This window comes from Prionailurus viverrinus, chromosome A3 (assembly GCF_022837055.1).
Source record: "Prionailurus viverrinus isolate Anna chromosome A3, UM_Priviv_1.0, whole genome shotgun sequence".
Taxonomy (NCBI): domain Eukaryota; kingdom Metazoa; phylum Chordata; class Mammalia; order Carnivora; family Felidae; genus Prionailurus; species Prionailurus viverrinus.
Window position 1 is genome coordinate 20989649 of NC_062563.1, and position 27199 is coordinate 21016847.

At 52.9% G+C, this 27199-nt stretch overlaps 1 protein-coding gene across 2 annotated transcripts in view; it reads right to left on the minus strand.

The window, feature by feature from the left end:
• Positions 1–1877: 1877 nt before the first annotated feature.
• PPP1R16B (protein phosphatase 1 regulatory subunit 16B) overlaps positions 1878–27199 on the minus strand; it is a 100839-nt gene continuing 75517 nt past the window's right edge. For both annotated transcript variants that reach the window (XM_047853027.1, XM_047853026.1), the window contains exons 4-11: positions 23342–23487; positions 21343–21446; positions 19557–19681; positions 16591–16716; positions 15982–16057; positions 14764–14893; positions 14504–14672; positions 1878–6708 (exon numbers count right to left, since the gene is read on the minus strand). In XM_047853027.1, coding sequence (XP_047708983.1) covers positions 6199–6708; positions 14504–14672; positions 14764–14893; positions 15982–16057; positions 16591–16716; positions 19557–19681; positions 21343–21446; positions 23342–23487 — 1386 coding nt within the window. In that variant the 3' untranslated portion in view covers positions 1878–6198. The remainder of the gene's footprint in view (positions 6709–14503; positions 14673–14763; positions 14894–15981; positions 16058–16590; positions 16717–19556; positions 19682–21342; positions 21447–23341; positions 23488–27199) is intronic.

Genomic DNA, 27199 nt, shown 5'->3' on the forward strand with positions numbered 1-27199 from the left:
CGCCACCACGGCCCCTCCCCCTGATGTGCTATTGGCTGCTCCGCGGCCCGGCCCCGCCCCGCGCCTCCGCATTGGCTGCCGGCGGCGGCCGAGTCCAAACTCTGGGGTCGCTCCGTGGAGTTTCAACGTGGCGGCTCCACGGCTGCGCTGATGAGTTGCTCCTGCTCCGGGCCTGCGGGTAGCCGAGCTCTTAAGGGTCAGCTAGAGAGAGGGAGTAACGAGCCCCAGGGACCCGGCCGCGGCGCAGGTAGCGGATCCCGAACTGAAGCCTGAGAGTCCGGCCCCCTCCATCCTAGCGCGCCCCCTGCTGGCCGCGCTGCTCCCGGGCTCTCACGCCGGGCTTGGGTGTGACTGACCAGTCCTGTCTCCGTAATCCCCTGCATTTAAATCATTCGTAAATCCGTTCAAAAAATACTGGCTTTGATTACACCTTCAGGTAGCTTTTCCTTTTCTCGGCCCATCAAGTTATTGTCCTGGCAAAATCCCAACCCTGGTTCAACCCCACTCTTCACCTACTTTCCCCCCGCACCTGGGCAGCCCTACGGTCCTGGGGGAAAGACTACTTACCCAAGCTGTCTGTGCCTTAAATTCAGTCTCAAGTGGATCCTTAAGATTGACTGCTAGCCTACATTTCCCTCAGTCACCCTACCTTTTCCTTTCGTTCTTACTCTTAGCGTTTGCTTCGTATTTCACTGAGAAAATAGAAGCAACCAGAGAGAACTTCTTCCACATGCTGCCACCACATCTACCTACCCGTCTACATCTCCTCCCACTTGCTGGGACTTCTGTTACTACCAATGAACTGTCCCTGAGCCTAACACCGATCCTTCCATTGGGGCATTAGCTTCCAGCCCCTCTGCTACTAACCTATATCCCTACAGCAATGCTCTTTCCCGGATCATCAATTTCCCTTCTTTTACTGCTTCATGCCTCTCAGCATACTGATATTGGAGTATTTTTCATCTTAAATCAACCTTCTCTTGACCTTCCTCTAGAGTTTCCTCTCCATTTCTCTGCTTATTTTTATAGCATAAAACCTGAAATCAGTTGTCTCTACTTGCCGTCTCCGGTTTTCCTCCCATTCTTTCTTGAACTAGTCGAAGGGGCTGTGCCTCCCCTGCTCGACCAAAGCCTCTTGTCAAGGTCATGAGGAGCTCCACAGCACTAAATCCAATAGTCAGCTCTCAGGCCACATTTTCTTTGTGTAAATGAGAAAGTAAGTACACAACTGTAAAGTGCTTCTTCATAAATGTGACCCAGGAGGATCCAAGAGAGCACGGTTCTCTACCCTCTTTCAAGACACCAACAAACTTCTGCTGATGACAAAGACAAGGACCACAGTCTGGGGCTGTGCAGCCACATAGCTCGTCAATGCCCCTATTGCTGGAAATAAAAAGTGAGAATAACCAGGGTCTCCCCTGCTGTCGTGTTGTAGTAATGTAAAGTAGTATAGAGTATTTTACCAGCAGAAGGACCAGGGTGGAGGGGTGAAAGACGGTAAGGCAGGTCGGCAGGTGCACTCCAAAACTAGAAAGGCAGCCCCGTTATTTATACATGTACCAGATAAACCTTTGAAAGTAGGGGGGGAAAACCTCATATACTTATGAGTTATTACAGGGTTCCATGTTATTCCAAAGGGAACATATGACAAAGTGAAGGTCATTCCCAACCACCCTTCCTTGGATTTCACCATCCCCCGATGCATTGGATTTCACCATCCCCCAATCTAGAAAGACATCTACTCCGTGTCTGAGCCCTCGTGGGGATGGGGACCAGGAGCCCTCCCCTGCCCTCCATCCCAGAGAGCATCTCTTTGTGAATTCAACTCAGCATAATCCAAGTGAGCTCGCCGCAATGACCACAGCCACACTAGCAGGTGTTATTAAAAGGAATTTTAATAATCTTAATTAAAAACTCTCAACAGTGAATTCTGTCACAGGCCTCGGCAGCTGGAAGCAACCCCAGGGTCACGCCCCTTCGGGGTGTGGTCGAGCCACGGTCTTGGATCGAGGCCCACCACTGCCACGTGGCGAGGAGCTACCCGGAAGTTACTTCAATACAATATCAAAGATCCGCGAGGATTTTTTTTTAAAAAAAGTTTTAAATATATTAGACTCTCTTGATTGCCATTTTTTACACAAAGCTGCTGATACAGTATACAGAGTTTTAACGTTTTTTCACATAAAATACATTTTTCTTCAGTGTTCTCTGTACATCAGTGGCTTCTGGTCTGGTGAATTATTGCGGAGGGCTGGGTGTCTGCAGACTTTTCCTCGGTGCACAGAGCCAGGCCCCGCACTGTGGCACTTGCAATGTTCACGGGAAGCAGGCCCTCTGGCCGACTGGCCAACAAGAGACTCCTATCAAGGAGAGGTCTACAGCTTCTGGCAAAGGGGGTCACTTCTGGAGAGTCAACCACTGACCGCATGACCCTTCGCTCTTACATGCACTGGGATGGCGGAGGCTGTCCCCAGGCTACAATAGCAAGAGTTAAATGCAGTCCCTCTGAGCATCTTGTAAAAACTGCCCTTCTGGAAAGTGCCCCAGCAAAACCTACTCTGGGAAGGCAAGTGGGAGAGAGAGCTCAACACCAAAAGGTATCTGGTACCAATTGCCGAAAACGGTCTCGTTATTACAGAGCCAGCAAACCATGGCGGTGTAGAACAGGGTTACCCCCTTGTTTGCTTTCCTAAGCCCACTGACCCTGATCCAACAGTGTGGAGCAGTTCAATCGCAGCTGCATATTTGGTGGCGAATTAACATCCTGAACCTGGGTCTAAGGTTTATTCCACTTCCCTGAGCTCCTGGCCAGGAACTATCTGGTGACAGCCACAGTTTTCAGTGGTCCGGGGGCACAGGGTGGGAGCAAAGGCCAGAGCTCACAGTGAGCCACGTGGCACGTGATTTGTGAGTAGCCTCCTTTAATCAGCCAGGAACTACCACCGGACCTGGGGCTCAGGAGTGAGCTGAGCATCTGGTATACCTTGCTAGCGTTCTCCCCGCTCCTTGATCCACACCTGCCAGGAGGAGGCAGATGCATGAGGAAAGGCTTCAGTGTTAAAGGAGAAGTTCCTCACCTCCCATTATCCATTGGTGGGGCAGGGGGACTCCATAACAAAGGAGCAAAAATGAGAAGAGACAGTGAGTTTCAGAACCCGAGGCGCAAGCAGCAGCAAATTCCAGACTCTCTGTTCTTCCACATACTGACCTCAAATCTGCCAGTCTACGATGCCCCAAAGATGCTGGCCTGAAGGCAGCTCTCCCTGAAAGTCCCAGACAGACTTGGAATGCTGTCTCCGTGGAACTCAAGAGCCAGCATCTGCGTTTAGTGGCAAATGTTATCCGGGGATGGCCAGGACGGCAGTTTGGCTGCGGATGGGTTTCCCACTCTAGAGACTCCAGAGCTAGAAACCAAGGTGAAGCTACACCAGGATGCTGTCCCTCTGTCTCAGGTGAACTTCAGAGGGGCTCCTGAGACCTCAAGGTATCAGATGCTGGTCGTCAAGGGATAAAAACTGTAAAACGAAGTCTCCTCGCCTTGTCTTGCTCCTCCTTTACCCCCAGAGCCTAACCCTAGTGCCTGGCAAGTCTCAGCTACTCAATAAACAACATGAGCGAATAAATGAATGACCCTGACCCCGCCTTGTCCCTCAACACCACGGAGACCCGTAGGTTGAGTTCCCAGGTACTCGAAGCCCTAGCAAGGAACGGCTTACCCGGACTGAAAACAAGAGCTAAAATGCCCATGAGTCTGCGCTTGGCTGCTGTCGGGGAATCAGCTGGGATTCCCGGCCTTCTTTCCAGCTGGGAGAGGAGTGGCCCAGGAGGCAGGAAGTGAGGGGACAGAGGGAGCAGCCAGAAGGGCTCGGAGTGGGCAACGAATGCCTTCAGTCTCTGGCCCCTGAGCCAGCAGATCCGAAAACCTGCACAGCCCTCTCCTGGGAGGGTGTGGCTTCCCTTGGCATTCTTCTGCTTGCAGCTTAAGTTGGCTCAAAAGGAGTTCAGGGTCAGTCTAATCTGAACACTGTTTTAAAGTCAAAGGTATGTGTGTTCTGATCATTCTTGCCCCGCTCCAGCCATGGGCTGACGTGACGGAGAGACCGCAGCAGAGGCCAGGAGCACGCGAGGCATCACACATCCCTGCCTGCAGTCTCCTGAGCTGCCCCTCCACCCTCCACTGGATCTATCCTGGACTTGGGGTGGGGCTGGCCTGCTGCTGTGACCCTCCCTGCTCCCAGGAGCCACCAGGTGCACAGTGACTCCACTGAGCCCTCTGCTCTCTGGTCCAGCTGCCCTGCTCCTGGAAAAGCATCAGCCAGGCCCCTGGGATCCAGCTCCCTCTCTGGGCTATGGGGCCATGGAGGCCACAGTGGGGACTGGGGCTGATAAACAGCAGACCCCCTTACTGAAATTGTGGCACAGGGGGGCTCCTCCAGCCCCGGCTCCCTGGCCCAGGGGCCCCTCAGGGAGAATTTCTCACAGGCTCAGAAAGAAGTTTAAAGGGAACCCAGATTTGTCCCCCAAATCCCAGAATTTGGACCTAGGGAGCCCCTTCAGAGCTCTAAGGAGGTAGTTGTAGGATAAATAAAAGGCGCACAGAGCAGGGAACAAACCTGCGGCTTATGAAGTACACCAGTAGGTTTTGGCTGAGCCTGTGAATAGTACCCAACTCGTGGGCAGCAATTTCAAAGGGGCTCTTAAGAAAATGCAGTCGAGAGACGGTGGGCAGCTTGGTTTTCCCTCCCCAGCATCAGGGAGATCAGGGCTTTGAGACTGTTGGGCTGCAGTGAGGCCCCTCTCTAGCCCCATCACCGCTGTCCTGAATGCAGTGCAGGGTGTTGGCCATGGACGCCTTGGATTTGCAGCCCTGGGGTGTCACCACTCCCACGAGAGCAGGCTGGGAGACCCTGGGCCAAGCAGGACCTCACAAGGGCCAACTGGAAAACTTGTCTCAACGAGCATTTCAGAAAAGGCAAATCTGGGCTGGGGGTCCTGGGCATTTACCCCGGGAGGGGTGGGGGCTCCCAGCAGTTTCTCACTGTTCACTCCGATGGCTCACTCAGCCTGAGGGAGTCTGGTTGACAGAGGCTGGACCGAAATCACCTGGATATTCACAAAGATTGGCCAGGGCACTGGGCTCTCTCAGGTCACCAGAGAGGGTTGTAGAAATTAACAACACAAACTCACTCCTCGCCCTGGAAAGCCCTTGCAACCGAAGCTCCTCACTTAGCTTCATTCTTCCAACACCAGTCAGTAAAACCCAGTGAGCATGATGCTATCCACGAAAGAAAGCAAGAAAGCAAATTCAGTTCTCTCCCACCTGTAGTCTTACAGCCTAAAAGAATCCTTTTATCCAACGCACTTTCGGAAACACTAACCTTATTCCCCCTTGCCTCCAATTTTTGACACTTCCATCCAAAAGTAGAATAGGATTTGGATTATCCCAGGCATGGAATATCCCAGGCATTAGCCTGGTTTTCTACCTCGGCCTCTGGGTGGTCACACAGCTGGCCTCCGGCATGGGCAAGGCTGTGGGGAGAAGGCCATTGCCCGTCTCATTGACCCCACGTGGATTCAGAGCTTCCTCTGAACAGAGTGGACCTCCTCTCCTGCTAGATGTGGATGGTAGCCCAGCCCCCCCCCCCACGTGACCCTGGGCAGGACCGTGGGTCTCAGCTTCGCAGCCCCCCTCCCCTACTAAAGCCACGTTGGCAGTGGTGATGAAACGGAGTCTTAGCCTCAATCCTCTTGGGAAGAACCCACAAATTCTCAGTCCCACCTGCTTCCCATGAGCCCAGCTGTGTCATTCCTACACAGGGTTGAGCGTGTGTGTGTGTGTGTGTGTGTGTGCGCGTGCACGTGCGCACCGATATGGGATATGCGAGTCCCGGTCCAGAGAAGCCTTAACCGACAACAGAACTGGAATGGAATCCCAGCGCCCCCCCCCCAAAATCTGACAGCGAGGTGAGTCAGGAAGCCACGATGGGGCCTTGTTTCTGACGGCAGACAATGCAGCGGAAGCAGAGCCGTGGGAAGTGGTGATGCTATGGGCCGCTGGGTGAGAGGTGAGCTCAGCTCTGGAAAGCAAAGCCCACCTCCCCGCAAGCTGCCCTCTGATGTCTCCCCAGCCAGGGCTGCCGGGTGGGTGGATTCCAGAGACCCCTCCCCGAAGCATCTCTCTCCTCCGTCACACAGAGACTAGGAGATGCGGCAGCAGCCGTGGACCTTCTCCTCCATCTCCTCCATGGGGGCCTTGAACTTCAAGAGCGGGGGATCTCCGCTGGTGACCGTGTAATATACCGAGGTTCCATTGCTGCTGTAGGGTGAAGTTCTGCCTCCGATCAAGGGGGCCTTGCCTTCGCTGCTGCTCTCGCCCGTCCTGCCCATGCTGCTGCCCAGGTGAGTGCTCAGGAAGGGGTGGCTGAGCAGCTTGGCCGCAGCCCGCTGCCGCTTCAGCTCCAGAAGCGTCTGGGGACTCTGTTCCTTGTAGCCACTCCAGGGCGAGGTGGCATCGGCCACGCCGGGGCTGCCATAGGCCATGTTGTAGTCAGGCACCTCGTGCACTTTCCAGACATCCCCGTTGGACAGTGCATACTGGTAGGTGCTGACTGGAGCCCGGAGGCCATTCTCAACAGGCCCGTCCATTTCACTTCGTGGGATCTTGGTAGAAAACTCGGAGAGCAGCACGGGCTTCTCCAGCCGGGGGTTCTGAGGGGGAGAAGGACAACATTACCAGCCGGGTAGAGGATCCAAACCCACTCCCTGCTTGCACCTCTGCTGAGGGCCTATTGCCTGGACCTGTCCTCACTCCATGTTCCCAACCGAGCTCACAGGACCTCCGTTCTGCTTCAGGGGACTCGCCGATCTATGCGTTTTGACAGAGCTGGCCAATCCCCATCCTTGCCGTGAGGACTGGACCATGACCCCAGGCATGGCCAGTCGGCAGATTCACTGCAGGAATTGGTTCTTGGCTGAAACTGGTCGCACAAAACTCATCCCTGGGATCTGTGTCAGAACAACTGGGAAACAGAAGTTCTGTTTATGCAGAACTCGAGGGTGGCCACAGTGACGGAAGCTGGGGGCCTGGGGGAGACGGCATGTCAAAGGGTCCACTCGACAGTGCCGCTGACATAAAGGGAGGCTGAAGGGGTGCACCTTCAGCCCCAGTGTCCAGTCGGCCCCAGACTTTGCGGTGACACGAAGTCTTGTTTTGTGTAAGCCATTTCTAGCTGAGTTTTTGGCCACTTGTCATCTTCCTTCTGTATTCCCAGCAAGTATCCACTCCAAACAGCAGAAATTCTAACCCAGAAACCCCTGGATAGCGAGAGCTTTGAAAGAAGCTGCTGCCTATAAACTAGAAACTAAAAGGTGGCTGTATTTGGTGACAACAAAAAGCAGAGCAAAACTCACCATAAATAAAGTCAAAAGGCACATAAAAATATTTGCAACGCATATGACAGAAAAGGGACTAATTTCCCATATAAATAAGAGCTCTTAAAAGCCCATTTTAAAAAGCCCAACTACCCAGGGGCACCTGGGTGGCTCCGCTGGTTAAGCGTCCGACTCTTGATTCCGGCTCAGGTCATGATCTCATAGTTTGTGAGTTCAAGCCTTGCATCTGCTGTCAGGGCAGAGCCTGCTTGGGATTCTGCCTCCTCTCTCTCTCTCTCTCTCTCTCTCTCTCTCTCTCTCTTTTTAATGTTTATTTTTGAGACAGAGAGAGACAGAGCATGAACGGGGGAGGGGCAGAGAGAGAGGGAGACACAGAATCGGAAGCAGGCTCCAGGCTCTGAGCCATCAGCCCAGAGCCCGACGCGGGGCTCGAACTCACGGACCGCGAGATCGTGACCTGAGCTGAAGTCGGACGCTTAACCGACTGAGCCACCCAGGCACCCCTCTCTCTCTCTCTCTCTCAATGACCCTCCCCACTTGCTGTCTATCTCTCTCTCAAAATAAATAAAAACTTTTAAAAACTTTAAAAATTGAAAAATATATATATATAAGGCCAACAGAAAAACAACAGAAAAACAACAACAAAGGACACTAATGTGCAGCTCCCAACAATAATAATAATATTCATAGCATATAAACACAGGAGACAATATTCAGTCTCACTAACAACTAATGACATAAAAATAAAAGCAACAGAATATTTTTACCTATCACATTAACAAATATTTTTTTAAATTTTTTTTTTAACGTTTATTTATTTTTGAGACAGAGAGAGACAGAGCATGAATGGGGGAGGGGCAGAGAGAGAGGGAGACACAGAATCGGAAGCAGGCTCCAGGCTCCAGGCCATCAGCCCAGAGCCCGACACGGGGCTCAAACTCACGGACCGCGAGATCGTGACCTGAGCTGAAGTCGGAGGCTTAACCGACTGAGCCACCCAGGCGCCCCAACAAATATTTTAAAACTCTGTTATGCCTCAGGGTCGGCAAGAGTGTGGGAAAACTGGCAGGTATATAAACTCTGCCACCACACCTCTTTGGGGGATAATATCACATCACCCCCCCCCCCCACATGCACCCCACCAAAAAAATTGGTTTTTAAGGAAGAATGCATACTCTACACCAGCAAGCCCATTTCTAGGACTTCATTTCACAGATGTATGCTCCCTTAGGGGAGAAAAGCCTGGAAGTCACCATTAGGCAGTGGGGAAATTCTGGCAAGTAGCTGTGCTGGAACGTTCTGCATCTGGTAAAAAGAATGAAAGCAATCTTCATGCGCTGACTTGTGATTCCAAGAATTTCCATTTCTTGGAAAGACCTCCAAGAAATATACAATTGGGCTAAATCATGGTAAGGGGAGGGGCCTTTTCTACAGTCAGCTTCCACGAATGTGTGTATATTCTTTTTGTTTTTAACGGCTCCTTCCGAGCTACACAGGCAGATTGAAGCCACATTTGAGGCGGTTTTTTTTTTTTTTGCAGCTTGAATTTTTGTATCTATTTTCTTTGCTTCCGGAATGGTCCTGGAAAAAGACCATTCTTCATTGTCTAAATAAGTGCTTCTCTAACTTCATGTGCATATGAGTCACCTGGGGCTCTCGTTAAAATGCACATGCTGAGTCACCAGATCCGGGTTGGGACTTGAATTTCAGCATTTTTCTAAGAAAATTCCAGACTGACGCTTTGAGTAGCAGGGATCTAAAACCGGGATGCACAATGGCATCACCTGGGGAGTTAAAAACACATATCCATGCCAACCTGAAAAGGCTACATAGTGTGATTCCAACTTTATGACATTCTGGAAAAGGCAAAACCACGGAGATGGTAAAAAGATCAGTGGTCGCCAGGGGGTTGGGGAGGGACGAACAGGTACACCAGGGATTTTTAGGGCAGTGAAAGTATTCTGTATAAAAGTTTAACGATGGATATGTGACATTACACATTTGTCAAAATCCACAGAATGTACAACATCCAGGGTAAACCCTAACATAAACAATAGACTTCAGCTAATCATCATATATCCATATTGGCTCATCAAGGATAACGTACCTACTACACTAATATAAGATGTTAATACCAGTGGATATCAGGGGACATGATGAGGGGTGTGTGTGGAAACTTTATGTACTTTCTACATATGTTTTCTATAAACTACAACTGCTCCAAAAAATCAAGTCTATTAGTTTCTTTTTAAATACATCAGTACAGGGGCGCCTGGGTGGCTCAGTCAGTTGAGCGTCCGACTTCAGCACCGTTCAGGATCTCACAGTTCGTGAGGTCGAGCCCCACGTCGGGTTCTGTGCTGACAGCTCAGAGCCTGAAGCCTGCTTCAGATTCTGTGTCTTCTCCTGTCTCTGCCCCTCCCATGCCCATGCTCTGTCCCTCTCTGGGTCTCTCAATAATAAATAAACATTAAAAAAATTTTTAAATACATCAATACAATGCCTGGACACCAGGCCCAAAGATTCAGATTTCATTTGTCTGGGTTGCAACCTAGACATCAGAATTTTTTGAAAACAAACCCAAAAACACCGCCCCAGGTGATTTTCTCGTACAGTTAAGTTTGTGAACTTAACTTAACAAACAGTTAAGTTTGTGAACTTAAGAGATGGGATTGTCCCATCACTCCTGAGTTCCAGGGATTCAGCTCTGCCAAAAGCGTGTGCCAAAGCCAGCCCTGGGGGTTAACCGGATAGAGTCTTGGCAGAAACCTGACTTGCGGGTCAAGCTGAGCAAATACTCCCCCCCAGATGCATGGTCCTCAAACTCTTGTGTGCCCCAGAATCCCCTGGAGGCCTGGTGAAAACACAGATTGCTAGTTAAACCCAGAGCCCAGTGTTTATGATTCAGTACCTCTGGGGCGAGGCCAGAGAATTTGCATTTCTAAATTTTTTTTTAATGTGTATTTACTTTTTGAGAGAGATACAAACAGAACACGAGCTGAGGAGGTGCAGAGAGGGAGGGAGACACAGAATGTGAAGCAGGCTCCAGGCTCTGAGCTGTCAGCACAGAGCCCGACGTGGGGCTCGAGTTCACAGACTGCAAGATGGTGACCTGAGCCGAAGTCAGATGCTTAACTGACTAAGCCAGCCAGGCGCCCCTGGGAATCTGTATTTCCAACAAGTTCCCAGGTGATGCCGCTGCTGCTGGTCCAGGGACCACACTTGGAGAATGTCTGTCTTAGAGACCATCGCAGCCCTGTCAGTACCTACAGCCTTGAAAGGGGGAGGTAAGAAAAAGGAAGGAGCTGTGGGCTTTGTAGCTGTGCCCTGCCATCTCCTTGGTTTACCCCGGGGGCTGGGACTGATATCTGGGGCCCTGGACCCTGACAGCTGCCCTTGACGCTGGATGGCTGGGCAACTGGCGGGAAGACAGCCATCTTCGGAATGGTCTCTTTCCAGGACCATTCTGGAAGTAAAGAAAACAAATACAAAAATTCAAGCTGCCATCTCTCCCCAGGCCTGAAACCCCAGCCCCAGAGGCAAAATGGCCCATTCTTTTGCCTTCAACAAACCCCTAAATAAACTGCAGTCTGACGAGGAAGCCGTAGAAATTATCAACAGACTCGGGCCACCCCCCTCCCACCCTAATTCCCTGCAGGGCTAATGATTTACACAGCTCCACGCCAACTGAGCACTTGTGGCAGAGTCCCTGGCCTGGGAGATCTGAACAAACACAGTAGGTGTGAAGGAGGAGCCACTTCCATGAGGATTTAAGAATCTCGGTCTCTCTCCCACCCATCAATAAGGAAAAGATAAGCAGCCCAACAAAAAGGGGCAGAAGAGGGGCGCCTGGGTGGCTCAGTCGTTTAGGCGTCCGACTTCAGCTCAGGTCACGATCTCACGGTCCGTGAGTTCGAGCCCCGCGTCGGGCTCTGGGCTGATGATGGCCCAGAGCCTGGAGCCTGCTTCCGATTCTGTGTCTCCCTCTCTCTCTGACCCTCCCCCGTTCATGCTCTGCCTCTCTCTGTCTCAAAAATAAATAAACGTTAAAAAAAAAAAATTAAAAAAAAAAAAAAGGGGGGGGCAGAAGAACAGACGTGGCACAAAAAAAGATAACCAGACGGCCAATAAGCACATGAAAATGTGTTCACCACCAACCACCATCAGGCAAATACCAATTTAAAATGCAAGGGACGCCTGGGTGGCTCAGTCGGTCAAGCATCCAACCCTTGATTTCGGCCCAGGTCATGATCCCCTGGTTCGTGAGTTCAAGCCCCACATCAGGCTCTGCACTGACAGAGTGGAGACTGTTTGGGATTCTCTCTCTGTCTCCCTCTGTCCCTCCCCCACTCTCTGTCTCTGTCTCTCTCTCTCTCTCCAACTCTCTCTCTCTCTCAAAATAAACATTTAAAAATGAAATGAAATGAAATAACTAAAATAGAAAATAACAAAATGAAATGAAATGAAATGAAATAAAATAAAATAAAGTGAAACGAAATAAAATAAAATAAAATAAAATAAAATAAAATAAAATAAAATAAAATAAAATAAAATGCGAGCTACCACAGTAACCCCACCAGGATGGCTCGGATGGAAAGGAATGGGTACGCCAAGGATTGGCAAGAAGCTCTCACATTTCTTGAGCACTGTTGGGAGAGTAGACGGGTATTATCACCCTGGCAAAGTGCTTGGCGGTATCTTGCGTAGCCTCCCCATGACTCATCCTGCATTTCTGGGTATAGAGCCTACAGAAAATAGTGCTGATGCCCACCAAAAGACATGGATGAGAATGTTTTGAGCAGCTTTATTCAAAATAGCCCCAAACTTGAAACAACCCAAAGCAGGAACAACCTGCTCCTCCACCAGCAGGAGAATGGACTCGTGCGTCGTAGCCTAGCTAAACGACAGAACTTTCCAGAGCAATGAAAACGAATGAACTCTGCCGCTACGTGCCTGTACATGGACGAGTCTCATAGTCAAGAATGAAGTCAGATGCAAAAGACCACCTACTACCTGGATCCATTCGTATGCAGATGTGTACACAAAACTAACCTCTACCGGTCCAAGTTAAGTAGCGTCTCTCTTTGGGGAGGTGGGGAGGAAGGACCACTGGAAGAGAGAACATGGGAACTTCCTGGGGGTGATTGAAACGTTCTATGCATTCGCCTGAGGGTACGCATTTATAAAAGTCCATTGAAAAATCCATTTAAGATTTGTGTACTGGGGCATCTGGGTGGCTCAGTCGGTTGAGTGTCTGACTTCGGCTCAGGTCATGATCTCGCGGTCCGTGAGTTCGAGCCCTGCGTCGGGCTCTGTGCTGACAGCTCAGAGCCTGGAGCCTGCTTCGGGTTCTGTGTCTCCCTCTCTCTCTGCCCCTCCCCCATTCATGCTCTGTCTCTCTCTGTCTCAAAAATAAATAAATGTTAAAAAAAATTAAAAAAAAAGATTTGTGTACTTTACCATACGTAAATCCAACTCACGAAGGAAAAGTAAATAATGTGTAGTGGAAGACATCTGAAATGTGATTTGATTTCAGTCTAGAGCTGTTTTCTCCCCAACCCCCAAGCTTAGGGACCAGGCAGAACAAAGCCTCCGAGGTGCCCTCTCTGTCCCCAGCCAAGGCTCCACTGGATTCCCTTCAGTGGGCACCTTCCCCTGCGGGTGAGACAAGGCTGCACATGACCTCTCTGCTCCAGCTGGGAAGCAGGGTCCCACTGCGACAGGTGGGCACTCTGGGCAGCTAATCATTTCGCATCCCACCAAAGCCACACCGTCTAGAGATGTGTTCAGCTGCTCATGGTCGGTAGAAGAACCAAAAAAGGCAGACCACTGCTGGGATGGTCAGCCCCTCCCTTTTTTGTCCCCAGCAATTCTGCTCTGGCCCCAAACTTGCTGGCCCCACGAAGCGAGACAGCAGCCATGCATGGAACCTGAGTCCAGTAGTGTCCTCCCAAAAGTCATGGCCTACCCACACCTCCGAATGTGACCTTAGTTGGAGGTAGGGTCTTTGCAGATGTAATACATTAAAATAAGGTGAAGTCACACTGAGTTAGGCTGGGCCCTAATCCAACAACTGCCGTCTTTCTACGAAGAGAAAACAGAAACACAGACACACACAAGGAAGAAGGCCATGTGAAGACAGAAGCAGAGACTGGAGTCATGGAATGCCCGAGCCACCGGAAGCTAGGAGAGAGGCGTGGAAAGATACCCTTTCAGAACCCCCAGAAGAAACCAACCCCGTGGACACTTTGATAGTAGACTTCTGGCCTCCGGAACCATGAGAGAATAAATCTCTACTGCTCTGAGCCACCAAGTTGACGGTAATGTGATACATACAGCAATCCTAGGAAACCAACACAGCATCATTCCCTTAAGAAAGTTGAACGCCCATGGGGCACCTGGGTGGCTCAGTCAGTTAGGCCTCCAGCTTCGGCTTAGGTCACGATCTCACGGTTCGTGAGTTTGAGCCCCGCATTGGGATCTCTGCTGTCAGCATAGAGGCCACTTCAGATCCTCTGTCTCCCTCTCTCTCTCTGCTCCTCCCCTGCTCACTCTCTAAATAAATACATAGATAGATAGATAGATAGATAGATACTAAAAAAAAGAAAGAAAGTTTAATGCCCAGACCCCTGGCTACTCCTCGAGCAGGCTTCTTGGAGGTCCTCTCACTACCCTCCTCAGTTTTTGAAAAAATGTCTTCCAACCGACGTGTTCTGCAAACACAATGGTCAGCATCTTGTTATTCCCCCCCCTCCCACGGCCAAAAAGTTTTAGTGCCTTTAGCTCCCAGGGTGGCTGCTGCACTGGACCTCCCTTCTGGGAAGCCCAGAACTAGGTTTGCGGGAGCACAGGCAGGCGCATGGCAGTTACCTCCTGTCTGTTATGAGACCCTACTGTGTGCCGAAGCTCCTGGCTCTGACTCTCACAACCCCCAGGATCGCCTCATTAACCACAGGAGCCACCAGCATCAGATGGGGTCCTGCTGGTTGAAGGGCACTGCCCGGCCACCCTCCCTTGGAAGGCCCCGAGAAGAAGAGGCAAGACCGGGCTGGGGTCCTGGCCACCTCCCAAGTCGGGGCTGACACCGAGGCAGGGGCATGAAGCCACTCACCGGGTCCTTATTCTCTTGGTCTGTTCTGGTCTCCCTGATGTCCCCGTTGTAGGCGGAGGTCCGCTGATCCTCGGCCGCACTCCGCTGCTGCCACAGTATGGCCTCTCCCTCATATTCCTTCCGGTACAGGTTGGTCCTGTCCGACAGGCTGGCTCGCCGCACCACCTTCCTGAGGGGAGAGAGGAGGTGCTAGAGGGCTGTGCCCAGGTGCCACGGGCAGGAGCATCCCCAGGGGCCAAGGCTGGCCGGCCCTGGCTCACCCACGGCTCCCGGCGCTGGATGTCCTCCGGCTCAAGGACGATTTGTGTCTCAGCTGTGACTTCATGATCACGTCATGCTTGTGTTTTAGCTCCAGCAGCAGGACTTTGAACTCCTCCTCCTCACACAGGTCTGAAGGGGCAAAGGAGACTGTTGTGGGGAGCAGTACAGGGGCCAGTGGCCCCTGAGGGCCCTCCAGGCCACGGCAGCTGCCATCCCAACACCCTGAGAACTCCCAGCATCTTTTGGGGCATCATCCAGGGAGGAAAAAAAACAATGCCAGCCTTACTTCCTGGGCTACACCCCAATCCTTAGAGGATAAGAACAGGAACCCCAGGATCTGTACAGTCACAGCTCCTAAGGTTCCCAGCTATGGGAAGAGCCATCCCCCTTTGGTAGTTTCCAACAGGAGTCATCAACTCTCCAGCGATATAAGACACATCAAGAGAAACAAGCAAGTACTCTATGTAGTCCAAGCCCCAAATTACATGTATATCAAATCATATATACCTACCCATTCAATCCACCTAATCATTTCATTCATCTGTCTTCTTGTTCACTGACCCAGCCATCCATCCACAGATTCATCCCCTACCCTCCCATCCACTTATTCATCCATCTATCCAACCATCCAGCCATCCAGTTGTCCATCCATCCATCCGGCCAGCCAGCCAGCCATCTAGCCATCCGTCCATCCATCCATCCATCCATCCATCCATCCATCCAGCTGTCCATCCACCCATCCTCACATCCATCCATCCATCCATCCATCCATCCATCCATATATACCTACCCATTCAATCCACCTAATCATTTCATTCATCTGTCTTCTTGTTCACTGACCCAGCCATCCATCCACAGATTCATCCCCTACCCTCTCATCCACTTATTCATCCATCTATCCAACCATCCAGCCATCCAGCTGTCCATCCATCCATCCGGCCAGCCAGCCAGCCATCTAGCCATCCGTCCATCCACCCATCCATCTGTCCATCCAACCTTCCATCCATACATTCATCCACTTACCCATACACGTATCTATCCACCTATCCAGCTGTGCATCTGCACATTAAACTACCCTTCATTAATTTATTCATTCATCCTATCCATCCACACACGAATCCACCATCTAGCCAACTATATATTTATCCAATTATTCCACTATCCATCAAATAATTAATGAGTACCTATGTGTATATTAGTTTTTATGCTGGACTCACCTATTGGCATCTCATCCATGGATGTCCTAGCACTGAGACTGGCCCCATGGGACACCAATAGCTCTGCCATCTGCATCTGAAACAGGAAGAAGCCCACGTTCCCCTTCGGCTCAAAAAGCCTGGGAGGCAGTAAGAGTGCCCAATGTTTCTCAGGATATGACATAAAAAATGATGGGGCAGAGCGGGTTCGCAGGGAAGGCTCTGCACCCTGGAGCCAGGAATCCTGTCCACACAATGGGCTTGACACCTCCTCCAGCATGCCTGGGCCATGCCAAGGGACAGAAGAAGAAGGAGTCAGCTGTAAATCTAGAGCTGTCAGGAATCCAAGGAGGGACGGCAACAGCTGTAATCAGAGTTTTGTATCTGGGAAACAAAAGGAGAAACTACTCAAATCAAAAATGTGAGGAATTTTCTAATTTGGCAAATGTGATCATCATCTTCTCAGGACACAACCTGTCAAATGGTTTTGCAAACTCTCAAGGTCCTTTCCTATCCCACAAACTAGCTGTGGTCAACCCCTTCGGGGGGTCTTGTGAACCCTCTGCCAGCCCAAAGGACAGCGGGCTGGTCCTGCGTGCCCTCCCTCCCAGCCCGACGGCGGAGAGTTACCTGTCCCCAGAAGGCGGCCGCGTGCAGGGGCTCCCAGCCATCCCAGTCCTTCACGTCCACACGCACTCCATGGTCCAGGAGGAGCTCGGCTGCCCGCAGGTACCCGTTGGCTCCAGCTATGTGCAGCTGAAGGAGAGAAGGAAAGTGAGCATTCCCTACGGCCATCAGTCCCACTTCTTCCCAAATCCCAGCTCATTCCGGGGGGCAGTGAATGGAAGAGAATGAGTCGGAAATCCAGCCACATTACAAAGCATTCTTAAGGCCACTCTCCATCCTGTGGTGGGTCTGAGAGCCCCTATGGTTAAGGCAACAGCACTTACTGAGTCCCTACTACGTGCTGAGCTCTGAGGAAGGGGTTTCAGAGGCCCAACATGGTGGTTTTAAAATGTCTACAAATTCTTTGACACACCTCCCTTGAGAGATGAAGTTTCATTCCTCTCCCCTCGAATGTGGGCCAGAACAAGTGACCCGCTTCTAACAAACAAGACATTGTGAGGTGGTGGTGTGTGATTTGAGGTGAGGTCATACGAGGCATTGCTGGTTCTACCTTAGGCTCTCTTGGATCAATCACTCTAGGAATCAGCCATCGTGTAGTGCAGACCCTTAAGCAGCCACAAGGAGAGGTTGTAAGGAGGTGAAAAACTGAGGCCTCCGGCCAACAGCCAGCACTAACTTCTTAGCCATGTGAGTGCGCCATCTTGGAAGTGGATCTTCCAGCCCCAGTCAAGCCTTCAGATGGCCACAACCTCGTGAGAGGCCCCAACCAGAGCTACCCAGCTAAGCTGTTCCCAATTCCCTACCCACAGAAACCATGTGAGATAACAAATATTTACTGTTGTTCTAAGATGCTAAGTGTTGGGGTCACTTGTCACACAACGATAGGTAACCAACACATCCAACAAGGGAAAGCTTCATGTTGAGGCCACAACTCTTCTACCCAGCACCATTCAAGGCCTCTGGGGACGGATGCCGCCTTGCAGACCACAAATATCCCATCTGCTTGACCTCCAGAAAATATATAAAGTGCTTAGCGCATGACAAACAATAAGTGATTGTCTTGGAGGGCCGTGAGTGATGGTAAGGTGCACCCTGGGAAGAAAGGAAGGAGTAAGGAGATGAGGCAAAGAGAAACCAACTGCCCAGCCAAGGTGAGAGATAGAGCTGAGATCCCAAGGACACCAGAGCTCTGGCGGGGCTGAGGTCTGCAGCCACAGAGCTCCGGTCAGTGGGACAGAGAAGGCATGAACCCAGGAAGTGGCCCTTCAGAACACAGCCCTGATGGTCAGACGCTGCCCCATCCCGGGGTAAGGTTGCTATGAGGTTCCGGCAAATAGAGGTTTTCCTTTATTTTTTTAATTTTCAGAATAAACCCGGGGTGTGATCCGGTACAGGCATACATGAAAATTAGAACAATCATCTGATTTACAAACGCGTGGTTTGCCAGCTGTGGAGAAGGACACCGAGCAGGCCAGCCAGACATTACAAACCGTGGGGCCTCATACTTGGCTGGGAAGAAAACGGCACGACCGGGAGAGTGATATTGCTAGAATAACCATAACACTGGGGCGCCTGGGCGGCTCGGCTGGTTAGGTGTCTGACTCTTGCTCTCAGCTCAGGTCATGATCTCACAGTTCGTGGGTTCGAGCCCCACATCAGGCTCCACGCTGACAGCGTGGGCCTGCTTTGGATTCTCTCTCCCTCTCTCCCCCTGTCCCCTGAGCTCGCTCACTCTCTCTCTCTCTGTCTGTCACAGACACACACGTGCGCACACACACACGTAAATAAACTTAAAAAGATGTTAATCACTAACATCCACTGCGAGTTTATAGACTCTGTGCTAAGCACCTACATGCAGAATCTCACTTATTCCTCCCAACAACCTGGTGAGGAAGGTGCTATTCATATCCCCACTTTACTGGGACGACCTGAGACCCAGTAGGGGCCTGGCCCATGTGGTCTGGGCCACCCTGAGGCCAGCCCTCAGCCCAAGAGAAGACCCATGTGTCTAAAGGGCCCAGCCACACACCCAAAGGAGCTCCAGCCAGGGTGGGCCATGCCCTGGGACAGCTTAGCTTTGATTTCATACTGCCGTGTTTGGTCTCACTACCTAACTCTATCTTTTAGCGCTGGGCTGAGCAGGGACCCAGTGAACAGGAAAAGGCATAAGGCAGAGGGTGGGGCTCAGGAACCGGGTGGGGGAAGCCCAGTAACCACACCTGGGCCACCAGGTCAGGCCTGAGGGGCACTGAGGGGTCTTGCTGGTGAACCCCAGCTGGTCAGCTGAAGATTCTGGGACTCCTGAGTGCTTACGACCAGCAAGGACCCCAAGCCCAGGCCAGGGCCCAGCCATCAGCAAGGGTTGCGGGGCGGCAGGGGGGCATCCGGGCTTCCCAGGCCCTGCTCTTGTTTTCAGTTTAGAGCCTCAGAAGCAGGCCCTCCCCAGTACTAGGCTGCATCGTCCTATGAAAGCCTATGGAGAGAGGTCAAGGTGACACTCGAGCCAAAAGGATGAATGGAGCCAATCAGGCAGATCTGAGAGAGTAGGTTCACTGTTCTAGCTCTCCAAAGTCTAGTAAAGCACGTGGCACGGAGGTCTGTGTCGACTAGATGGATGAATGATGGCACCAGCCACCCCTGGAGGAGGGGGAAATCATGAGCTCAGGATGGACACCTGGAGCTCGAAGTAGAGGAGGAACTTGGACACAGAACGGGCGGACAGCAGGGCTCCTGACTCCCAGCCCCAGCTGAAAGTGGCCAGATTCTCAAAGGGGGTGAGCCCCCCGCTCTGCTGACGCTCCATATTCCAGAGCCAACTCTGGCCCCAAAGCCGTCTGGAAGAGGTTCAAGGCCCCAACTGTATAAGCTTAACCTCCACCAGGTGCTGGCCCACTTCGGCCACAGCTGGTCTTGGTTCCGGTGCTGACGCCCCCCGCCCCAGCCCAAACCCGCGGGGCCCATCTGCTCACCAGTGTGGCACCCTGGGCATCTATCCAGTCAAGGTCCTGGCCCGCTGCGATCATACAGTGGATGTCCGCAATCATCTGCTGCTCAGGGGCTGCCCGCATCTCGTTGATTTTCTCTTGGGTGATGCCTGCATGGGGGTGGGGGGGACTGAGTCAGCACCCCGGGCCTAGGCCCCGAGCGGGGAGGGGTGGCGGGGCACAAGGGCGAGGCACGGCTCCTGCTCCCCGAGGTCTGCCGGGCAAGGGAGAAGACAGACATGCCCATGGGTCATTGTCTCCCAGGCCCAGTGAACACGCACACCGTGCACTGGCCCAAAGATCAAGGGCCATGCCTGCCTGGAGCCCAGGAGGCACTTAAATAGGACTGGTTACTGCAACATATTCCGTCTCTCTACACCAGAAATCCCTACATCCACCTGCCTGCCTGCAACCGCTCAGTCGGCTGGCCCTGTCTTATCCTGCAGGTCTGGCCGGGATCACCTCCCTTGCTGACGCACCCCCCCCCCCCCCCCCGCCTCGACCACCTGTCTGACCAGAGTCTCTCTGTTAGTTCCCTTCATCTCTCCCATGTCTGTTTCTGTAGCACGAGGGCTCAATGCTTAATGAATTTCTGTTACGGGCATGGATGAATTAGCGACCATGTAACTTCTGAATGGCAAGCTGAATAAACTGGAGTGGAAGGACCCGGACAAAAACATTCGATAGCCTGCATCTCCGACTAAAAGTCTAAGCGTTACCGACAGTTACTTCATGGTGTTTAAAAAAGGCGAAAGTGACGTGTTCCACAGAAATGTCCCTCAAATCAAACATTCTTGGGCAGAACTGAGGGGAGGTCTATAAACTCGAAAGGAGGGGAAAAAAATTACACGTTTATTATCACCAACCACGAAGTGAAATACAGTTATTTCCTTCCACCGGGGACGTGGGGAAAACCCACAGAATTAGCAGGTGCCCGTGACCGTCACCAACAGAAACCTGCAGGTATTTTCATACTGTTTCGTGAATTAACGAAGTTTCTACGTAACACATTTAAAAATGTTTTGGTAGCCATGTTTTCACATGACTGATCTCCGCTATGATGCTGGGAATTTGAGAACCGCATTTAAAAGCACTATTCCTGAAGAGGTGCCCCCGGATTCACCAGACTGTACAAAAGTGAAGGACCCCTGCAGCAGAGGAATAGGGAGAGCCCGGGCCAGCGACCACATCGGTGGCTACTGCCCCAACCCGGAAGGAGACTCAACGGCAGGGTCCCGGCCGGACCTCAGACTGCAGTCAAGGGTCTGGATTTGAGACTTCTTTGCAAGGAGGCCTTCAGAAATATGCGTGCGGGGTGGTGGGGGCGGGCAGGTCTCTGATTGCCACATTTGTTTCCTCTCTGCGGCTCATTTGTGAGCTGAGAACAGCCCACATCTTGTTTATCCCGGCCCCTGGCAGCCAGCGTGGTGCCTGGCACAGAGCGGGCACCCGCGAATGTTCTTGACTCTCGATTATGTTTCCAAAGGGGAATATATCTTTATTGTGAGTGTTTATTGAATTGAATTGTCACAGCTGACGAAGAGGAGACGAGGCCAGCTGAGGCCGCCCGCGCGTGTGGGTGACGTGATGAGAACAGTGCCTCCCTCCTGCACAGCACGTTTTCCAGGGGCCTCTTGTGGCCTCGTCCTGTTAGTCACCCGGATAACAACCACGACGAGGACCTATCTTACTTCCTGAGCGGGGAGCATGAGGCGGGCCTGCAGCCAGCTAACGCGTTCACCTGTGCCCATCCCTGGTACTCCGCCCTTACCCTGGTACGCCATGCACGTCTCGATGACATCCAGGGTGGGCTCATCCTCACAGAGGTCGTAGGGCATGTTTCCATCCGAGTTGACGGCGAGCAAGTCGGCCCCACTGCAGAAAAAGAGTGAGTGTGAGGGCCGGGGAGGGGTGGCTAGGGCTGGTCTGGCTGCCTCGCCCCCGCCGCCCCCAGCCTCTCCCCCGCAACCCCACTGGGCACCCCAGCACCCACTACCCCTCCGCCTCGCTGGGGCACCCCAGCCAGGACAGCAGCTTCAGGATCCCCGGGGGCCTCTGACGGGAGCTCCCAGGAAAGCCGTCCCAAGCAGACCACCCCCAGCTTGCTGCTCTGTTGGGCCAGCAGACAGGCGCTTGAGGACAGATGTCAAAGTCTTCCTTGGTGACGATAGTACAAATAACACTAACGGCACAAATTATCACACATCTGCTTAGAGCCAGGCTTGATCTAAGCCCTATACACACATCGTCTGAGTGACTCTTCGTGCTAGTCCTTTTGAGTTGTTATTGTGGACCCATCTCACTCAAGGGGAAACAGTCACTTGTCCAAGGTCACCCAGCAAGCATGCGGGAGAGTCAAGGTTCAAACCCCGGCTCTATTTCAGTCCTTGTCCACCGGCTCCCCCCGACCTTCTCCCAAGTCCTGGCCCGAAAGGCTGACAGGACAGGGGCAGGACAGAGCCCTGGGGCTCTCTGGCAGAATCTGGTTTTTGGCCCAGTGGTTCCCACACGCGATCTTGAGATGCCCTGCAGAATTACCCGGGGAATCACCGACATACATTGCAGCTTCCTGGGCTCCGCTCCAGACCTCCTGAAACACAGTCTCTGGGCGTGCGGCTTTGGATTATGTATTCTGAACCCACGCCCCATGTGATTCTGGTACAGATCAGCGCTGGGGACCCACTGTACTCGGCTGGCACTCCCTTCTCCTCTGGGCACCATCACTGATCAGGCTGTGGCCACTCGATGTTCCCCGCGGCTCAGTCAGATGTGCGATAATTTAAAATTGAACGTTGTCTTTTCTGTGTGTCTACAGAACCTGAGCGGACTGGAAAGCCTTCCAGGGCAGGAAAGAACCCTCAGAAGAGCATATAGAGAAATGGCCATATTCCTAGGAAAAACACGGCCACGTGGTGCCCCTCAAAGCAGGTTCTGTCCTGAAGAAAAGCATGTAAATAACAGTTGAGAGGCAGGGCCAAGGAAGCAAGTATGCTTTTTTTTTTTTAATAGCAAAAGAAACCAAAAACGGCAACGAAACCCAAAGAGAGTAGAGGAGATGAATGTAAACTCATGGACCCACAGAGACAGAAAAAAAAGAGATTTAAAAAAAGAGAATGCTACCCTGATACAAAGCCAGACCAAGACCCTCCAGGAAATGGAAACTACAGACCCATATCCCTTGTGAACACGGATGCAAAAATCCTCAACAAAATACTAGCAACCCCCACTCAGCAGCCTGTTAAAAGGATTCACACCAAGACTGATCGGGATTGTTCCTACAATGCAAGAAAGGTGAGCTTTTATGTCGTGTGCTAATGTTTTGGGGGGGAAACCGCAGGGAGAGACAGATTGAAAAGGGACAAGAGCAGGTGGGGGAGAGGGGACAGTGGGTGACGGGCAGGGAGGAGGGCACTTGTTGGGATGAGCACTGGGTGTTGTATGGAAACCCATGTGACAATAAATTATATTAAAAAGAGAGAGAGAGAGAGACAAGAGTGGGAAAGGAACACAGAGGTGGAGGGAGGAAGGGAACTGGGGGCCAGAGGAAGAGAGAGAGAAACAGAGACAGAGGTGAAGGGAGGGCATGGGGAGAAAGAGAGATACACGAGGCACCACAAGAGACAGAGAAAATGGCACCGCAGGAGGAAAAGGAAAGATGGAGAGGCGGGGGGGGGGGGGGGGGGGGAAGGGGTGGAAGGCAGAAACAAAACAAATAGAAAACCACCAAAGGCAGAGGGGAGGCTGTCCCTGGGGAAGAGAGGGTCACGTACTACTGAACGAGGATCTTCACCAGGTTGATGTGACCGCAGGTGGCCGCGGCATGCAGGGGCGTCCACAGCTCGTTGTCCTTGGCATTCACGTTGGCACCATGGGAAAGGAGCAGCTTGACAATTTCCTCAAAGTTGTCGATGCAGCACTGCGGGGGGTGAGGGGGGACACGGGGTCAGCTTCAGCGGGGCCCCGGCCCTTGCGGGGTTCCCCTCGAGAGGCCACAAGAAGGACAGTACAGCCAAACTGTCTGCATTTGAATCAAGTTGCATTACTCACACACTGTGTGACGTTGGGCAAGCCACATAGCCTCTCTGAGCCTCGGTTTCCCCACGAGAAAGTTAATAACATTCAAGATAAAAATATAAGTGAAATATAAAAAATCCAAGGGGCAGCGAGACAATATTTTGTGAGTGGTGGAAACGAAACAAAATTTTGAATGAGGCTTCAAAATCTTGTTCTTTTTTAAGCCCCAAGTAACCAAGCCTTCCCCCCACCCCCGCAAAGAACCCTCCTCCACATCAGGGCTCTGTGGACCCTGACAGAGTCCCTGAAAGGACACAGCCAGGTTTATGCTCTGGCCTGTCCACGTTTAGGTCAGCCCTGGGGACAGGGAAGGCTCAGGAACCCGTAGCCCCCCAGGGAGACAAAGACCTCTGACAGCCACCAGAGCCCTCAAACTCCAGGGACAGAGAGTGAACGATTCCAAGGGGACAGGGGGGGCCTCAAGCCAGGGCCCTGAGAGGACAGAGGCGAGGATAGAGGAGGAAGAAGACAGGGAGTCACTCTATAGACCGGGATGGAGAAGCCAGCAGGGGACAAAGCAGGCATCTGTGCTCAGTGCTGCCCCATCCAGGGAAGGGCTTGGTCCCCGTGCAATGGGAGACGTGGCAGAGTTATACTCAGAGGAGCAACATAATCAGACTTGTTTTAAAAAAAAAAACCCTTCCTCTCGGTGCATGTGGAGAACAGACTGCATGTGAGCACTTTTTGAGGAGGAGAGGGACAGGGAGAAGCTATGGCAAAATCATCCAGTTAAGAGACGATGGTGGCTGGGCCGACAGGACTATCTGTGGACATGGGGAGAAGTGACTGGATGCCAGCAGAAGAATCAGGGGCACTTTTGGGAGCCCATGGCCCTACGTGGCGATGGGGCTGGGGATAGGGTGGTACCATGGCCCCCCACCCCATCCCCGGCAGAGCCAGGGTTCAGTGCCAGAAGGACGTGTGGGAAAAGAGCAACCGTTTGTGCAGATTAATGCCAGAGATCTCTTTCCAGCCTGTCTAGAGTTGGCTGGGTCTGAGGGCATCTCTCCAGACAAGTGGGGCAGAGGTGTGACCCCAGAGGGGTGTGCCTCAGGTGGTGGAGAGAACCATGCAGTGGCACAGCACGGCCAGCAGAGGGAGCCAAAGGCACTGGAGGGAGGCAGTGGGGACCTACAAGGGGCCCCTGTCGCTGGGAGCTGGGTCTGGGGAGTTCCTGTCCACAGCAGGAGCAGGTCAGCCCCTGGTGTCTGGGGACAGCCGGGCCAGAGAACCCGCCCTTAGGGCTACAGAAAACGTGAGGACGGGGTAGCGGAGGAGCTCAGGTTGAAAGGGGAAGGGACTGCGCACCCAGAATTGCAGCCTTACGAGGGGGATGCCCAGGGACTGGACCAGCCTGCACCTCCGAGGCTCGGCCAGACGAAGGGCTGGGTTTGGGGTGCACGCTGGGGCGGTAGGTGGTGGGGTGGGCAGGCCTCCTCCCCTACATTCCCCAAGGTGGGAAATGGCACCTGCGGTTGGATGACTCCTCCCGCCCCCTCACTGCCCACATCCAATCTCTCATGGGGTGTGGATGCCGCCTTCTAAATCACTGCCCCCAGCCCCACTGCCCTGATGCGGCTTCATCATCTCTCCCTGCCTCCCCGTCGCCCCCCTTCCCACACCCTCAACCCACAGAGCTCCTCCTCGTCAATCCATGAGTCCCAGTTTACAAGCCTCGAAGGTTCCCTGTTGCCAAGGGGAGGAGAGCCACACGCCTTTACCAGGCGTGCGAAGGCGCTTCCAGCCTGTGTTGGATGCAGCCGCAGTGACACAGCAATGACAGCCGGGCAGTGGCAATAACAGCCTGTCACGTTATCAAATAACCCCGGCTGGTGCTTTCTGAGGTGCCGCTAGGGCCACCTCGCTAACTTTTGGCCACAGACGACCTCATTCAATCCTCAGAGCAATACTCCGAGTGCCGCACAGCCCCGCGAGGCTAGCGTCCTGCACAGTGCAGATGCACAGGACATCCCATCACCCTAGAAAATTCTACTAGACAGTGCCGGCCCTGAGCCTCGGCTTCCTGGGCTATAAAATGGGAACCATAATATTTCAAAGGGCTGTTGAGAGGATCAACTACACTTCACATAAGTGGCTCTGTACAGAAGCGAACGAGGTGACAAATTTCAATAACGATAATGCCGTCTAATATTTATGCAGCGTCAGGAGACGCTTGAAGGGCTGTCATGCGTATTCGTTTAATCCTCGCAACGGCCCAGTGAGGTGGGTACTTACTATTTTACGGATGAGGAAAGTGAGGCACAGAGAGCTTATGTAACTTGCCCAAGATCACACAGCTAGAATTAGTGGGTGAATGAAGCCCTGCGGAGCGGAAGAGAAGCCAAAAGGACAGATAGGAAGCCACTGGGCTGATGGCTGGGGGTGGGGCTTGCCCCTGGGGCTCACGGGTAGGGCAGCGGCCAGTCTCCGTCCATCCCTGCCTGCCCTCGTGAGCTCATGGAGACGCTCTCGGGGAGAGAGCTTGGGGTTCAGGCAGCCTGGGCTCCCACCTGCCAGACTGCGTGCAAGTCCACCTGCTCAGAAACTTGGGCCAGAGCACCGGGAGACTTCCGTGTGTTCAAGTCAGCACGCACATATCGAGCACTGACTGTATACCAGCACGGGGAAAGATGGTAGGACGTACCAATGGGCAGGAGACACGGGCTCTGTCTGGATAGAGGGAGGCCAGCATCGAATGGCTAAAATGGCTACCGGAGCAGGTGCTCAGAAGAAAAGGACACTATACGATAGCACAGCTCTCAGGCTCTTGCTGCACACGGGGGCTAATCAGGGCACACCCCCACACGCCATGGGAAACGTGGTGGGAGGAGCCAGTGTGTGGAAGGAACAGAAAAGCCATGCGGCTGGAGCCAGGAGAGGCAGGGAGCATGGAGCACTGGTCAGGGGCCAGGCCTCGAGGCACCATGTGGGAGGACACCAAGAGTGCTTTGAGTAACATCAGACTTTTGGCCCGAGCGTCCCCGAGGCCACCGCGGGAAGAACGAAACACGGCAGGGCAACTGAATGCCGGGGCCCAGCTAGGAGGCTCTGGCAGCACCCAGCTGAGTGATGACAGCGAGAACGGCCCCTCTCGGGCCAAGGGGGGGCTGGCCCATCGCGCCGCCCCGGAAAGGATGTGGGCCACGAGGGCACCTGGTTCACGGCCATGGACCACGGCTGTGCGACCCCAGGCGGCTCACGTGGCCTCCTGTCAATCACCCTTCCCACCAGGGTGGACGGAGGCCTCGGTGGGTGCGAACAAACATGCTCCGTAAACCTCAAGCTCAGAACAAACTTGCTTTGTCTGTCGAGCCCTTCGCTGGGCAGAGAGGACGCGGTGACAAAGGCTCCCTGTGCCGGGAGGCTGTGCGTGTGCCGCACGCACGTGTGCCCAGGGGCTCCGTGGGCGTGGCGGTGACAGACACGCACATCTCCCAAGTAGACAAGAGCCTTTCAGACGAGACAGCTGAGGCTGCCCTTCCTCCCCTCCGCCCTGGGGGTTCTGGGCAGGAAAAGGCCGGGAGATGGCGTGACCGTTCCGCTGGGGCGCAGGG